The 16,061-nt window shown below is 35.4% G+C and overlaps 3 protein-coding genes and 1 non-coding gene across 15 annotated transcripts; all 4 read right to left on the bottom strand.

Annotated features, from left to right (window-relative positions):
- Positions 1 to 93: 93 nt before the first annotated feature.
- TRNAT-AGU lies at positions 94 to 167 on the bottom strand. Its single transcript has one exon. It is a non-coding gene; the product is annotated as a tRNA-Thr (tRNA).
- Positions 168 to 1,414: 1,247 nt separating this feature from the next.
- Positions 1,415 to 5,824, bottom strand: LOC123203549 (ADP-ribosylation factor 1-like 2). The gene is made up of 6 exons (XM_044619952.1): positions 5,625 to 5,824; positions 4,487 to 4,577; positions 4,028 to 4,143; positions 3,751 to 3,810; positions 3,604 to 3,669; positions 1,415 to 1,803 (listed from the first exon to the last, which is right to left on the bottom strand). Exons 1-6 carry the CDS (start codon positions 5,679 to 5,681, stop codon positions 1,612 to 1,614), a joined length of 582 nt encoding a protein of 193 aa, XP_044475887.1. The 5' UTR covers positions 5,682 to 5,824; the 3' UTR covers positions 1,415 to 1,611.
- Positions 5,825 to 7,529: 1,705 nt separating this feature from the next.
- LOC123198354 (protein EXPORTIN 1A-like) lies at positions 7,530 to 12,461 on the bottom strand. Of its 12 annotated transcripts, none has more exons than XR_006498009.1 (8): positions 11,429 to 11,511; positions 11,176 to 11,283; positions 10,979 to 11,094; positions 10,675 to 10,878; positions 10,232 to 10,302; positions 8,643 to 9,853; positions 8,446 to 8,535; positions 7,530 to 8,153 (listed from the first exon to the last, which is right to left on the bottom strand). XR_006498009.1 is itself a non-coding variant. In XM_044613077.1 (5 exons), exons 3-5 carry the CDS (start codon positions 11,230 to 11,232, stop codon positions 9,767 to 9,769), a joined length of 348 nt encoding a protein of 115 aa, XP_044469012.1. In that variant the 5' UTR covers positions 11,233 to 11,283; positions 12,097 to 12,141; positions 12,247 to 12,461; the 3' UTR covers positions 9,497 to 9,766. The 12 variants fall into 12 exon arrangements, 6 of the variants coding, with proteins under 6 accessions (XP_044469012.1, XP_044468982.1, XP_044468998.1 ...); XR_006498008.1 differs by having other exon boundaries at positions 10,232 to 10,294; XR_006498010.1 differs by lacking the exon at positions 10,232 to 10,302 and having other exon boundaries at positions 10,675 to 10,901.
- Positions 12,380 to 15,462, bottom strand: LOC123198342. Its single transcript, XM_044613038.1, has one exon. The coding sequence runs from the start codon at positions 15,172 to 15,174 to the stop codon at positions 12,481 to 12,483; it is 2,694 nt and encodes an 897-aa protein (XP_044468973.1). The 5' UTR covers positions 15,175 to 15,462; the 3' UTR covers positions 12,380 to 12,480.
- Between the last annotated feature and the right edge of the window lie 599 nt (positions 15,463 to 16,061).

The following is a 16,061-nucleotide window of genomic DNA, read 5'->3' as shown; positions in this document are numbered from 1 at the left end:
ATATAGAATGATGCTACGGTTACATGGTTTGGAGGGAAGGAAAGTGACAGTTAAGTTTTGTGGCAGGGATGGTTTTGCTGGGAAAAGAGAAAATGCTCTCGTTGAGAGTCGAACTCAAGACCTCCCGCTTACTAAACGGGTGCTCTAACCAACTGAGCTACGAGAGCTTTTTGTTTTGTGCGTATTGTATAATGATATCTTCCTTTACACTACGGCCATCTACAGGCAATAAATGGATTTGGTTTGAACCGATCGTGGTGGGAACATTAATCAGCTAAACTCAAACCCTCTCACCTCACCACAACGATTTTTAATTGAGTAATATTATGTGTATCTATTTTTGGTATATAATTCATATATATAATGATGTATCATCATATGATAAAAAAACATTCAATCATGTGATAACACCTTATCTGTGTGCATAAATTATATACCAAAAATAAGTATAAATAGTTTTATTATTTTTAATTTCTAATAATTCTTTTTTTTGGATAATTTTTCTAAATTTAAACAATTTTATTCCCCACAATTAATTTTTTTTTTTTTACCATTCTATTAAATTTTAACAATATTATTTTTCCTTATCCATCTTCCACAATGATTCAAACAAATTAAACTTGATTTTAAATTAATCATTTTAGATTCCAACAAAGTTTTAAGTAAATTTTGTTTAAATTCAATTTGACTCAAATTAATTTTACTGATTGGGATTGATGGTTAAAACTCATATCACAAAAACTATTTGAAAATCAAAATAAAGTATAGGCTCATTAGTTCTAATTTTTTTTCCCATTTAAGTAATATTACTAACATTATAATAATGAAAATTAATTATTTTACCTCAACATTTTATTATCACCTAGTCTTTCAGAGGGTAACAACGCCAACAATTACGTGACGGAGCACTCCGCTACCGCATGAGTTAATACTTTACGAGTTGTATAGTATCAAAATTTCATATCGCCCCTTCAGCTTTTATAACTTGCACATACAACCCAACACCAAAGTTTAGATATGAACTTTGAGTTTTAATTGTAATTTCTTAAATCAAACTCAAGTTTGAGCTTAAGCCTACAACTCCTGAGTTCGTTGAACTCGAGCCTTGGATAATCCTAATCAAGCCAAACTTGAGTCTAATAATACTCGATATAGCTTGACTCAATTGCAGCTCCAATATAAATAATACTGTGAGCAAGAGCATTGCAACACCTTTTACCTCAAATCTAGAGGCAATCAAGGATACATAAACCCCTGAAGCCAAGCTAATTTTGATAACAGATTCCATTTCAATATACATGGGGGAACTCATAATACTCATTCATCAAATTGCTGACTATGGTCAAGGAAAGCAAAACAAGTTAGGCTTCATTAGCTATGAATAAAACCCAAAAGAATTTGACAACAGTCAGGGTTTCACACGGGGTAAATAACTCTTAAGCTTCATTATCGAATAAACCTCACAGTGTCATAATAAACGTGCTTAGGTAGAAAATTGATGAGAATTTCTAGTTTTTGCGAAAAGAAATGTTCTACAAGGATGATATTGAAGGGGAACGACAATATACAAGTTTTTGATTGGTAAGGAGGTAAGAATTCCAAACTGGAAGACTAGATTGTCGAGGTGCCTGCAGATGAGTATCCGGCAGCTCTCATCTCCTTTATAGTTGAAGCCAACCAATCCAAGCCTTCGTAAAGTCCATCTCCTCTAAGTGCACATGTCCCTTGAATGTGCCATCTTCGATTCCTGAGATCATAGAGGCCTAATCCTTCGCAAACTTCCATTGGGGTCATTGCTCCTTTCTGCACATATAAATTTATTACATCAATACCATATTGGATAAACAAATAATTTTCTGGGTACATCACATAAAAGTTATCAAAAGCAAAATTTGCCAAAAAATTGAAGAGAATTTGTAAGTGGGACTACTCTGTCAGTGATTACCATGCCACCAATATCAATAGCCACAAAAAATAAACTAGCACAGCTGCCCACTACCTTCTCATACTCTCACAAGACCCAGAAAGAAATATGGTATATTGGGAATTCATGAAACATACCCAAATCATGTTTCTTTGTCACACTAATGCTTAATTAACCAATCAATAAGAAACAGAAACATATACAAAAAAGTCAAAGGACTCTCACTAATACTTTGATGTTTTATTCACAATAGCATAAGTTCAACAATCATACAAACCAACCATTACTAACTCCACTCCCAATAAAAGGCTGGTACCATGCAGCCAATATCAATACCAACAACAAAAACCAGCTGAGCCCCTTCACTACCCTCTCATACTCTTACAAGCCACAGAAAGAGATATGGTAAATTTGTAATTGAAGAACATTAACAAATCACATTTCTTTGTCACACACTAGCGCTTAATCAATAAGAAAAGGAAATGTATTAAAAAAAGTCTAAAGACTCATTAATACTTGAGGTTTTATTCACGAAAGTCTAAGTTCAACAATCATACAAGACACTTTTCTAAAGATTTATGAGAGTAAATGTCAGAGGGCCTATACTAGCTATAGTTTTTCATGCGTCAACAGTCTAATAAAGTTTTTACTTCCCAGACCAGAATTCAAGGAGCCGCAATGGTCAATGGATGTAGGAAATTCAGTTAGGTGGAGTTCCAGGCTGCAAATCATGTACATTGAATTGTTGAATTCATAAGGAATCTATTACTGTGCTTATGCATAAGTGTTTCTAGTAAAAATTGCCAAGAACAAAAAATTTTATTACTGTGTCTGAAATTAACCACACAGAAATCAAAGTTTCTTACATAAGCCAAAAAGATTATAGTAATAATTCAATCTCATAAACTGCAAGTTTTGCTTTCAAATTACTTTTATGTTTAGCATAAGCTTCTAAATACACTCCTACTCACAATAAAACTTGTTTAAGATTCAAGAAAATACATGAAAGCTTATAAGTGATGGATAATCTAGAATCTATATTTAGAATTAGAAGAAGCAATTTGCTTTTTAAATATGTAGATATATAGATTGGCATAAATTTAATGCTAAGAGGCAAATCGATAACAAAAGGAATTTTTGTTCTTTCCTAGCAGCTTCATCAAAATATTTTTAAAAATTGAAACAGTGAAGTAACCAGATCTGCAGAAACATAAATGGTAAATATAGGCTTTGAGTGCGATAAATTTTGGCATTCTTCTTCCTAATTGTAAATTCATCTTTAAATGGCAACATACATTATTTTCTTGAGCAGACAACTCTAGTTAAAAGCTACTGCAAACAAACTTGATATAATAAGTATTTTTCTTCTTTTTTCCTGATTATCCAGAAAGTTGTAATCACCAGATTGTAGTGCATGGTTTGTATATTAATCCATATTGAATGAAGACACAACTCTGTCCTAAATAACAATGGCATACAGAATTTGTCAACACTTTTACAAGGACACAGGGCAGCAACAAATAAATAACATAAAGTCTTTGTATATCCACTCATTCAACAAAGATGCAAGCACAAAACATATATACAGATATCTGCATGTCCAAAAGAAAACTGTAAATTATTGTGTATTTTACCAGTATGTGAATAAATCAAATTGGAAAATAATAATGGAAACATACCATATCCTGCTTATTTGCAAACACCAAAATCACACTGTGGAGCATAAATGGATCTTTGATGATAGCCTGCAAGATATAGGGGTTAAATTCAGAAACTATTACCCACATTTTCTTATATATTTGTATAAATCGCCAAACATCCACAACCTGAAATTCTTGCTTTGCCTTTCCAATTCTCTCTCGGTCCAAGGAATCAACAACATAGATCTACATAGACAAAGATACCACTTTGAATACAAGCAAGTGTGATAGAACCAACAATGCAGATTATCAAATGAATTTATAACTACAAGCAAAGTTGGAAAATGTTAATTTGATAACTGGAACATATTCAATACAAATCACATAATAGCAGCACAAAATGCGAAAAAAGGTCCAGCAATAATCATAATCTAGCATGATAAGTCCATAAACTGAACATTACCAGTCCATCGGTATTATTAAAATAATGCCTCCATAGTGGCCTTAATTTCTCTTGCCCACCAACATCCCAAACTGTGAACATAACATTCTTATACTGAACTTTCTCCACATTAAAACCTGCAGGAGATAAAGAAATGAACACAAAAACAACATCAACTTGTTGATACATTTAACAGCACAAATTCACATGCTCCAATTTCACTTCATTTTCTAACTGAAATTTTGAATGTCACTGAGAAATCTCATGTGATTATTGATAACTTTTTTTTATGGTATAGTCTATGTTTCTTATTAGTCCACTGCCATAATTTGTTATGATTTTGACATTACACACATGCACAGAGTGTAATTGCAGTCTAGTAATCAAAATGGATCAGTGTAGTAAAATAAGGTAATGACAACTTACAAACTAAGAAAACCCTTCTTATCCACAAAAGACAATGGAAGCAAAGTTACCTACCAATTGTAGGAACAGTAGATAACACTTCTCCAATGTGCAACTTGTACAGTATGGTTGTTTTACCAGCAGCATCCAAACCCAGCATCACAACCTAAACAGAAAAAAAAAACCAGATCCAAGGAATATTAACAAATCAATGACGCTCATTGTCAATATATAAGAACTAACTAATGACCCGAAGAACAAATATTTACAATAGATATATAAAGTATTCTTCACAGGGTGTCCGGGCCAAACCGAGCTTAAACAAGTACCAGCTCGAGCTTGGCTCAAATGCAGACAGGCCAACTTGAATTCAAGCTCAACTTGATCGGTTGGTGACATTGACGCCGAAGAAGAAGAAGAATCGCTGGAGAACAAAAGTTCTGGTGTGGTGATGTCTGTGAGCCCTCAAATGGAGCTGTAGAGCTAGATCTTCAGCTCGAGTTAGACTTGTTCAAGCTGAATATGGATTCAAGTTCGAGCCTACTCAGCTTGAATCCACCCTTAATTCTTGACAAAATAAATTGACAATGGCAAAGGACCTAAGAAGAAAAACAAAAGCACAAAGCTACAAATACATTACAAAAATAAAAACACGATGAGAAATTCAAAAGACCTCCCCTCTTCAGCACTAAATCAGAGCTACAGCTCATACAAGGCCTTGTAACCCAGAACTGGCCAATAATGTTTGTTGCCAAGTAAAAGGAAGCATAAATGTCATTAACTTCTATAAAAGTTTGGACTAATTAAAACTCAAACTCAAACTTTCAGAAATTAGTCATACACTTCCCTTGAAGAAGAAATTCTGATATACAGAAATTCATGAGAGTTCCTATATAGATTTTAAAAATACTATTTTCCACCTGTAATCATCCTCAAATTATGAACCAAAAGTAAGTTCTTCGGATTTCAGGACCTTTAAGTATCAAGCGAAATCACTTCCACAAAGAAAATATAATAACAAAAAATAAAAATCAGATTAACTACAAAATCAAATTTCCATCTCTCTCTCCCTCTCTTTTTTTCTCTTTTCAGGACATCAAAATGAACAACCAATTGCATGCGAACTCAACAAAGAACATTCAAAAGAAGAAAACGAGCCCTGGCCGTGTCAGAAGAAATTGAAGAAAATAAAAAAGAAAGAGAGGTAACTTACACGCATTTCACTGTTGCCGAAGAAGGTATCGAAGAGTTTGCGGAAGGCTTGGCCCATGCTTCAGCGGCTGGCGACGCGTTGTTGTTGTTGAAGTATAAGCTTCAATTTCGGGAATCGATTTGAGAGAAATTAGAGAAAGCCAGACCGAGAGATATACGTATGCGCTTTCGTGCTTTGGTTTGGATTACCGTTTTGCTTAAGCTTTCTCTCTTTTGTTTTGTTTTATTTTTTTGTCCTTTTGGAAGAACAATCAGAACTGTGACCTTTTTGAAAATCCGCTAACACCCTAGTATTTAGAGAGGATCAATTTAGCCCCAAATATTAGTAATACAGTCAAATTTAACATCTACAAAGTTAAATCGATGTTTTTAGACCCTGACTGGACCTTAACCCAGTGAAAGGGCCAGTCTTTGGGTCGAACGGTCAGTCTGATAGGTGACATCTGAAAAACATAATAAAATTTATATATATATTAAATATATTTGTTGAACAAAATGGTATAGGAGTGCCCAAAGGACTATTTCTCATCTAAACTATGTTGAATTGTCAAAGTTCCTCCCGTTAACTATAGAAATACCTTTTATCCACCTATGACTAGTTAAAATTAACGGAACTCTAACCCTTAAAAGTTTAAAACCTAATATTTTATTCTCTAAACCAAGTTTGAAAAGATCGCATTCCCCCCCTAAGGTTTAGTTTCAAAATCAGTTCACTTTCTCCGACGTCATCGCCAGCCGTCTCTCCCTCCCGACGGTTTCCCTTCCACCGACGACCCACCTCAACTCCACCCTAATCCATCCGACATCGAGAAACTTCTTCTAGGAAGAGAAATTGTCTTTTTGGATGATGATCTCGTCTTCGTTGTTTGAGAAGACTATCTTCTATTTAGATGAAGACGTGTCTGGCCTTCGTCTGGAAAGATAATCGTCTTCCCAGACGACGATTTCGTCATCTAGGAAGATGATTTCTCTTCCTATACGATGTCTCTCGACATCGGATGGGTTGAGGTGGAGTTGAGGTAGACCGTCGGTGGAAGAGAAACCGTTGGGAGGGAGAGATGACCAGCGATGGTGCCAGAGAAAGTGAATGGGTTTAGAAACTAAACCCTAAGGGGGAAATGTGATCTTTTTAAACTTGGCTTAGGGGAGAAAAGTTAGTTTTATAAATTTAGGGAGGGAAATGAAACCATATTTAAGTTTATTTTTAATATTAAATATAAAATAATAATTTTACTCTACTACTGTTAATTTTAACTGTTTATGGGTGGTAAATGATATTTTTATAGTTAATAGAAGAAACTTTGAAATATTAGCATAGTTTGGGTGGGAGATAGTCCTTTGGCCTATATGAGTTCATTTGTTGACGGTTTTCTGTTTTTAATCGTTTTTTAAAGTATATCAGATTGTTCAGTAACTAAGTCTTCTCTTTTTACAATTTTCTGTAACCTTTTCTTGTTACATGTGAAGTCCACTTCAGAGAATTAATCTCTATCTTCGATCTTGTATCACATAAGGACAAAAAAAGAAAAAAGAACGAATTTGGTTAAATGGTAATACATAAGCTTATATAACTAAATATATGAATTACAAGTGACAGATACCAACACTTCACCAATATTTACATAAATTTCCTAATAGAGGCAATTAAACTGACAAGCTGTAAAGGTGGCTAAGAAATGCAGTAGGTGTCCAAGGCATACATTTAACCAACTCCACCCACAGACAGGCAACTAAATCCGGCCATGTAAAAGGAAAAGAAATGCCAAACAAAAGAAACTCAAGAAACCTACAGATTGTTCTTTAACTTGCATTCCTCATTCAGCACATCCTATCATTGCACTCTTGTACCTTCAAACTAGAGGGAGAAGAGAACACCATAATATTGAAAACATTAAAAGAAGGAAAATGTGAGTAAAAAATTTTAATATTCTATAGAGATTAGTCAGAATACAAGACTGTCTCCTCATGTGACAAATAATCCATCAGTCTAATTCAACCTTAAAGGAAAAAAAAGGGACATTGCAAAAAGGGAAAAAACTTCTGACTCTCTAGCATCAGGTAAGTTCCTAGCATAGTCACCAAGAAGAGGATCCATCACTGGGGGCACAAACTGTTGTCCGATCTGGGGTTGATCTTCAGCCTTGTCCAAGAATGTCTCAATGAGCTTCAGAGTCTCCAGATTAACAGAGCTGCCCAATTGACAGTAAATTAAGAAAACAACAAACAATTAACTTAAACCAATCAGAAACTAATTCCAAATCATTGGTTTTACAGCAGACGTTTCACATATGATGTTTTAGATGCAAAAGGCACACCTTCTGCAATGCTACTTGATATAAGCTCACTATTCATTCTGGTAATAAAAATTGTAAATAACAAGATTAGTTAGTAGTCAAGAAACAAACAGCGCTTGCATTTATCATCAGTAATGAAGATGAAATTACTTGTAGACATTTAGCATGTCCAATAAGATCCCAGAAATTTGCGACAAGAAGAACGTTCCAGGAGAACTGGCAACACTTGTATTTGTCTGCAAAATAAAAATGACTTCACGAAGCTAAGGAAGATGTGAAACCAGCAATAAATTTATTATAGAAGTCCATATACCAGAACAAAAGAGTCGGCACACATGAAAGAGAATAAGTTTAAGAAAAAAATTAAATCCATCACAAATGCCAAAAGAAATATTCTGGTTTGTAAAGAAACAACACAACATTTAACGATTGTAATTTCAGAGAATCATTTTCCCAAAGAATCCCTTCATTTTGATAAAGGAAGCCATTGCATAATTCTCATTAAAAGCACCAAAAGAAGTCACATACCTGTAAAATATTTAGCACAGTCCTTATGACATCTAGATCTTTCAGAAAATCAACGCTTTGGTGTGCCTGTGCTAGAATTTCAGCCCATTTCTGCATCAAAACATAAAGCCACAAAGTCATCAATAACCAGCAAAGTTCAGATTGGGAATCTGAGAGAGTATGAAATACACGCCAATCAATTAATCTCCTGAACAAACCTAGGTTGGAAGAGCCATCAACCTCGGCAAGTATTCGTCCCTCTTCTGGGTATCATGCTCAGCTTGAATCTGATAGGTACCTGGATATTCAACACCACTGCCTCATGCTCTCTTCACTTTCTAGGCTGCTTCCTGCAACTCAAACTCCCCTTTTCCACACAAAACCCACACAATTCAACAACAACAACAACATAACAGTGCAATATAAATTCTGGAACAACGTTTTTATTGATATCTGAATAAAGCAATCTTAATACATTGAAACAAAATTACAAAAGGTTCCAGACAACCAAAATCCAGCTGGTGTAATGTTCCAAACACAAAGAACCAACAACAAAATCATGGGGTTTGCTTGGCATTCGAGAGGCCAGCACTCTCCTTCGATTCTCTCAACTTCTGTCAACTTTCCAGCTACCCCTCTCCTTGCCTTTTCGGCTCCTTATTTCCCTCCAGCCTTTAACTCTGTTAGTACATAAGGAAGAAAAAGAGGAAAGGAGCAAAAGTGCCAGATTACAAGAAACAGATGGCAAGCAGCAGGCTGAGGAAAAGGTAGCAGATTAACAAGCACACAATGAAGAAGCAGCAGCAATATCACAACAGAAGCAGGGGACCATTAGTATATGCACGATTGATGGTGTGGCAAGGCTGGATTGACAAGGCAGTTATGCAGGGAATGAGAGTGATATAGGCCTGGAGGTGGAGAAAGCAAAGGCAGAGAAGAATTTGAAAGGAAAAGACAAAGTGGGAGAGAAGCAGCCTCTTGAAAGCTGGAGGAAGATGGATTAGACCTTGAGTGTCAATTTCTTGTTTTCAGTTTGCTCTTGATGTTCATGTAAAAAGGAAAGCTAGTAGAGTTTCAGTAAACTTTATTTGTATTATATTCAGAAAAATTGCCCAATACAAAAATCTGTCTATTTCCATTAATTACATCGCAAACTTCTGTGATACAATCTCAATATTTATCTGTTCTATTTTCTGCACTGTTATATCTGATTGTTGCTTGAGGAAGGATTGGTGACTGCAGCTGGGTGTATTCTGGCGTTGAACTTGGATATAATGGTCTTGCTGCTTGATAACTCCAGGTCTGTATCAAATTCCTCTCCAAATAAAACGTGTGCACTTCCTTATGTTTGTGGTCCTGCTCCCTGAGGATTTGCCACCTGTCCTGTCATTTGCCACTGAATTTTCCTTCTCCTTTTGCCCTTTTTTTTCTGCAAGAAATGTATATATGAGTTCTAATGGAATCATGTGACCAACCTGAAAACAAGATAAGGAAAGGAAGAATAAATGTTATGGAATAGTGAATTTGATGAATAAATTTATCAACATGGACAAATAAAGGAATACAGATTCAGTTTAAGATATAATCGAGTCTCATTTATATTCAACATAAGCACGGCAATGGGATGCCACATGCAATGAAGGCCCACAAGAAAAAGTGGCATCCTTTGTTGATGGTCCAAATTCATCTTTTATCACTGAAGTAGAAACGGAAAGAAGCCAAGTCCAAGCTAACAAACAAGGACAAACATCAGAAGGAAAAAAAGGAAGGAAGCCAAGTCCAAGATTTTAGAAAGCAGAATAGTTACTGCTTTTCACCATCCTCATGGATGGTCAAGGTGCGACAAGTATATTAACCTCTCCCTCATAGTCTGCAAGACTGAAGTTCCATCAGCCATAAAAGACAACAATGAACATGCAAAAAAGATCATGCAAACACAACATAGACTAAGGAAAGAAAAAATCATGAGAAAGTAAAGTTCTGAAAAAAGAAAATTATTTTAAGCCAAGTCATTTTTAGATTTACTAATAGGACTAATCATGCAACTTATAGTCATTCAAAATGGTCTCTCCACCACAATCACACATACACAAATGCAAATACACAACATCTGATAAGTTGATTTCATATAAGTCCTTTTGATAAATAAATTTCATATTTTGATAGATCAATTTCTTATATGTTACCCAATCATATTTAAAGGCATGTATATGTGTAAAAATTCGACTTCTAAACCAAGAGGTTTATCACCTTATATTGAACAAGACTATCATTGCCCTTTATGGTTTCACGGACAATGTTCCCATTTTCATCTTCAACTGTCAAGCCTTCTTCAGGATTAGCCATACAACAGATCATCAGCATTCTCAACTTGGACATTGGAACAGCATAAAGCTGCCTTCGCTGCATTAGTTGTGTTCCAATACCATCAACCACAGCTGGGATTAAAGGAATCTGATTCAATACACAGAAAACCACTACAGTTTCAACTTGAGAAAGCAGATCACTTTATAATATTAAAACATGAAACCATAAGCAGCAAAATCCAACACACCGGCAGACCCATCATGTTTGCAGGTACTGCAGGGCTATCCAGATTATGATGTGCACCAAACAACTCAAAAATAAATATGTTCCAATAGTCCAAGCAAACCAGCTTATCCAAAATACCTATAAGAATACGAAAGAGCAGAAAATCAACTGCACTCAGAGCAAATGCTACATACAAGGGAAAACGAGAAATCACCACACCTTAAGTACCTCTGTGTCATCCACAAATGAGATATTAATTAGATATTCAGGACCCATAAGCAATGCATTGATATTCTCTTGAGTGGATTCCAAAACTCAAATATGAAACTGCACCACAAAGGAAAGTCAGTTCAGCAACAAGAATCTCAACACTGAAACATGAAACTATGCCAAAACATTGATGAACAGGTATAATGTGTGTGTGTCTCTGTTCTTCTGCTAATAAAATATCTGCATAATCACATTCACTAACCTATGGTTTGCCAATTTTCAAAAAGCAAAGCCAAGCAACTTAGTGAGTCCTAACTGCATTTTGTGCTTTTGCGAGAACCTAAGTATCATATAGAGATTTGAAAAAAGAGTGAAAATCTAATTGACAGTATATCCACCATCCAAGATTTAAAAAAAAAAAAAAACCAAGAAAATTATAGCTGGAAAGAAAATAAAGTTAGCTCCGGCAATAAATATTGGTTAAGAAAACATATTACTCTGCTCCATTTTGGAACATTGAAAATATATATGAAAAATATTAATGAAGAAAAGGAATAGAAAATTTTAGAGTCAATGTTCTCATTCAAATTTCTGTCATTTTTATTCTTAAAAAGAAACAAAAGAAGCGAAAAAATGACAACTGTAAAACCTATTGTTCTAACGAAATGTACCACTCAAAGGTTCTATGTTGTACATAGGTGAATTCAGTGAAATATCTGTTGTGTCGGAAGATTACCATTACAAAAGCTAAAAACTTCATCAGATCTTCCTTCACAATACAACATGGAGAAATTTCAACTATCAGACACATCAAGTCTAGGCTAACCAGTAACAGTAAAAGAGTTAACAAGGCAGAAACAAGAAAAATCTTTAATTAAAATCATCCCATTCTAATAACTTGTTCAGTGAAAGACCAAAAGAGAAACTTGCCTCGTAAAATGATGCAAAATAGAGTGCCAGATTCTGGATAAATGCCTGTAAAAACAACATAAAGAAAAAAAAATCAGTATATAATGTTATTATTAACATACATATCATGCTTTAGATTCTAAGGAAACTACAAGTAATGAGAGCAATCACCTGTTCCTCACTAGAACCATGTGCATAAGCCTCAGGGATGTTTGTAGCCGGTGGGAGAATAGATTTCAGTAAAGTCAACCTCTGATTTCATAATTTATTTTTTCTCTCGGTAATGTGTACAGTCTACAATTTACAGTATACAGATCTTTTTCCATTTTCTTTCAATATCATTGAAGAAAAACCATGACTGAATCATATGGCCCAACAAAGTCAAAATACAAAAGTTCAAAACAGTCACTTCTCTTGTTCTCTGAGCTTGAACTGAGTGCAGAAATCTTTATATGGTGAAAAACCTTCCTGCCATCTTAAGAACTGCCTCTTAATGATATTGTAAGCTTTTGATTCAGGAGGCATATTGTTAATAATATTAGTATCATACTTCAAATCAATTGGGCAAAGATCATCACCCAGATCTACAGCAACACTATCCACTCTGTCTTTAGGACAAGGCTCAGACTTGGCCACTTTGGAAATCAAATTGAAAAATTTGTCATCCTTGTAAACACAATTTCGAAGTGCATGATCCTTATTGGAGCAATCAAGCGCACCTGGACGGTAGTATATAAAAGGCTTTGGTTTACGAGAGTCAACCCATGTCTCATCTCTGCTATCAGCAAGAGAGACAGCATGTTCCTCATTAAAATCAATGCCAGAATCTGATACAGCCATCTCATGGGCCACCTGCATAACTTCCTCACACCGAAGATATAGTTCTCCCTCTGATGAAAAATTGCTGGCTTCTTCTTCTGAATATGGAGAACCATTACGGAATTCATGAAGTGTAACAAGAATTGGGAGTGGAAGAACAGGACCTACAAGGGCATCATCGCGCTGCACTTTCTGTGTCCACTTATTGCTGCGGCATGAAGGTTTCCTTAAGAAAAAAGGTGGCAACTGGGGTAGGTCTGGAACAACTAAAAATTCCAAAGAGATCTTCTTCTGATCCATAAGTACTTCAAGAACTTCATTGTAGTTGGAGAAGGCCAACTGTAAAAGTTCCATTGGCAAGCCAGCCCACACTCTCCTCAAAGCAACCTCACGAATGCTTGCTGGCAAGCTTATGTCATTAAAAACTACAGAAATTGCAGGAGATGTTCTAAATCGACTCAAACCACAAACTTTCAGCTTCTCACATAGGATTTCATGGAAGTCTACTTTGAAAGAATCTTTCTCTTGTAGATTATTAAAAGTATTTTTCATTTTGGAATCCAGAACTTCAATAAGATTACCATTCAAATGCCCATAAAGATAATCAAGTTTCAAATACTTGTATCTTTTGGGAAATTTGTAATTTCCATATCCTCTAGAACATAATAAGTTATCTTCTGAATGTAACAACGAGTCTCCATGGGCTACTTCTAATTTTTTTACCGCATCCCAACAGGCAAAATATCTTTGTGCTTCAACTTTCCCTGAGGACATTAACCTAATCAAAGTGAAACCACCAAATTCATCAAGTTCATGGATGCAGGTAGGAAAATCCTTGTTTAGTATGCCAAATCCCAAAACCATGTCTTCTTTCTGCTGCCAATCAGTCCATTTAGGAAGATAATCTTTTGAAAACTCTTTTCTTAGAAGACAAGTTCCACTCCAACAACCACGTCCTGACAACAATAAATCTGTAGGGAGTTCCCATGCATAAAGAGACTTGGTAAATGTTGAAATTTTTGAAGTAAAAATCCCACTATGACCGGGTAAAGGAGGTCCATAACAAAAGAGACGAAATTCGCATGTCCAAAAAGATCCCAAGATAATGCCATAACCCGATTTATTTGCCCATTCATACATATCACCACTTGGGTTTGATCTCAGCTCAGACAATCTAAGAGAATCAATATAGCTTGGTTTATCAAGTCCATGAGCCCACTGCAATACCGGCATCAAAGGCTTACGCACATCCAAGAGGACCAACAAACTATCAGAAGCCAAAACAAAATTAAAACCATCAGATCCCACTTTACAAAATGATTGAAACTTCTCCTTTTCAACTGGAACATATAAACTAAGCATATCAATCTTTGCTAACAAACTAATATTACAGTCATCAGACCTCAAATCAACTAAAAAAACCGAATCAGATCGAGCAACAATCAAGATTCTGGGATGCCAACTGAACTCACAACCTATCCATTTACAATTCTGTAAACCATCAGAATCCTCATTCCACTGAACTCTCAACCTCTTCCCTTTAAAGTACGTATTCGTTTTTGAAGTTCTAACACAATCATCCAAATCAAACAGAAACAACGCACCACTTTGTAACAAAACCACACTCTCTTCCGTTAAATGAGGGCTCCAGCAAGCACACACAACAGAGCAACTCTTAAACAGCTTAAACCCCAAATAACTCAAAACAGGCTTCACACTAACTCTACCAACTTTAACACTAAACCAATGAACCGAATACATTGTAAAAGCCAACAAGTACCCTACATTAACCGAAGATGTACCTTCAAAATCCGAAAAATCCCCAACAGGATTAACCAAAATCTTACATATCCGATGATTGAACCGATTCCTGGCTACAAAAACACCGTTATTTTCATCACGCAAAACATCAAAACCAGATTCCTTCACCAAAACCACCAAAAACCCAATTTGGTCATGGTTGTAACCAGTGGAAAAGAACACAATGACACTGCCATTAAAAGGGCAATGAAGAAACTGAAGACGGTTGTGGGACAGAGCAGAAACAGCTTCGTTTTGGGAAGAAGATGAGAGGAATGAAGGGAGGGAAAGCTGTGGAAGAGGAGAAAGCAAGGGAGGAAAAAGAGAAGGAGAGGAGAATAGAAGGGTTAGAGATTCAGGATTTGGATTGAAGAAAAGAGGGCCAAGAATGGAACTTGCAGCTCGGCCTGAAATAAGAAGCGGCGGCGTACAAACTTTGCCTACCGGGAACTGGGACTTCCATTCATCTGAAAAGTCCATTCTTCAATTTTATTTATTTTTCTGTTTTCGTTTTTATGATGATGATGATGATGATGATTCACAGGCACATTCAATCTTCTCAAAAAAGCATTCAAATCCCAAGATTAAACTCAATTTAAACCAGTACCCGCCTAGGCAGCCGTCCATCCACCAACGGAATAGAATCTAGAGGGTCACCTGTTGCCGCCGCCAGTAGCAATCATGCGAAACTCAACCAGCTGAAGCCACAGCTAAAAAAGAGGGAAAGAGAGTTGGAAGAGGATTCTGTGCTTTGTGACCAATTTAGCAATTTCCGGCTTTCCGCCTCTTTAAATTACAAAGTTTTTTCTGTTGGGCCGGGCCGGGCTAATTCTCTCTAAATTCACCCTGATATTTCAGTCAATCTAATTATAATCACAAATGACTGGTATAAAATTACTTTTACAAAATTTACCATTAGATTATGTGAATTTTTTTTTTTACTATAAAATTACCCAATCAAATAATATCGTATCAAGTTAGATAAATAATTTTTATATATAATACTATTTATTTAAAAATAAAAAATAATAATTTATGCATATTTAATTATTATATAAAAGAATTTGTCGGAAAGTGATGTATTTTATGTTGTTGTCGTTCTTGATCAATTAGGATGCCACTTGGAGACAGAGAGACCAGAATGATATAACGAAAAAAAATCTGTCCACGTCAATTTAAAAACAACGAAATATAGACTTGTCCATGTCAAGATAGATATAATTATTTTATTGGCCAAAGCACTATTTTTCACCCAAACTATGCTGAAATCTTTGAGTTCCTCCGTTAATTTTAAAAATCTTATTTATCCATTCATAGACCATTAAACTTAACTGAGTTCATTAATTATATCATTTTCTCCCTCAAAC

The sequence above is a fragment of the Mangifera indica genome, chromosome 2 (genome assembly GCF_011075055.1).
Source record: "Mangifera indica cultivar Alphonso chromosome 2, CATAS_Mindica_2.1, whole genome shotgun sequence".
NCBI lineage: Eukaryota > Viridiplantae > Streptophyta > Magnoliopsida > Sapindales > Anacardiaceae > Mangifera > Mangifera indica.
The sequence above is the reverse complement of the archived record's forward strand: the minus strand, read 5'-3'. Positions and strand labels throughout refer to the sequence as shown.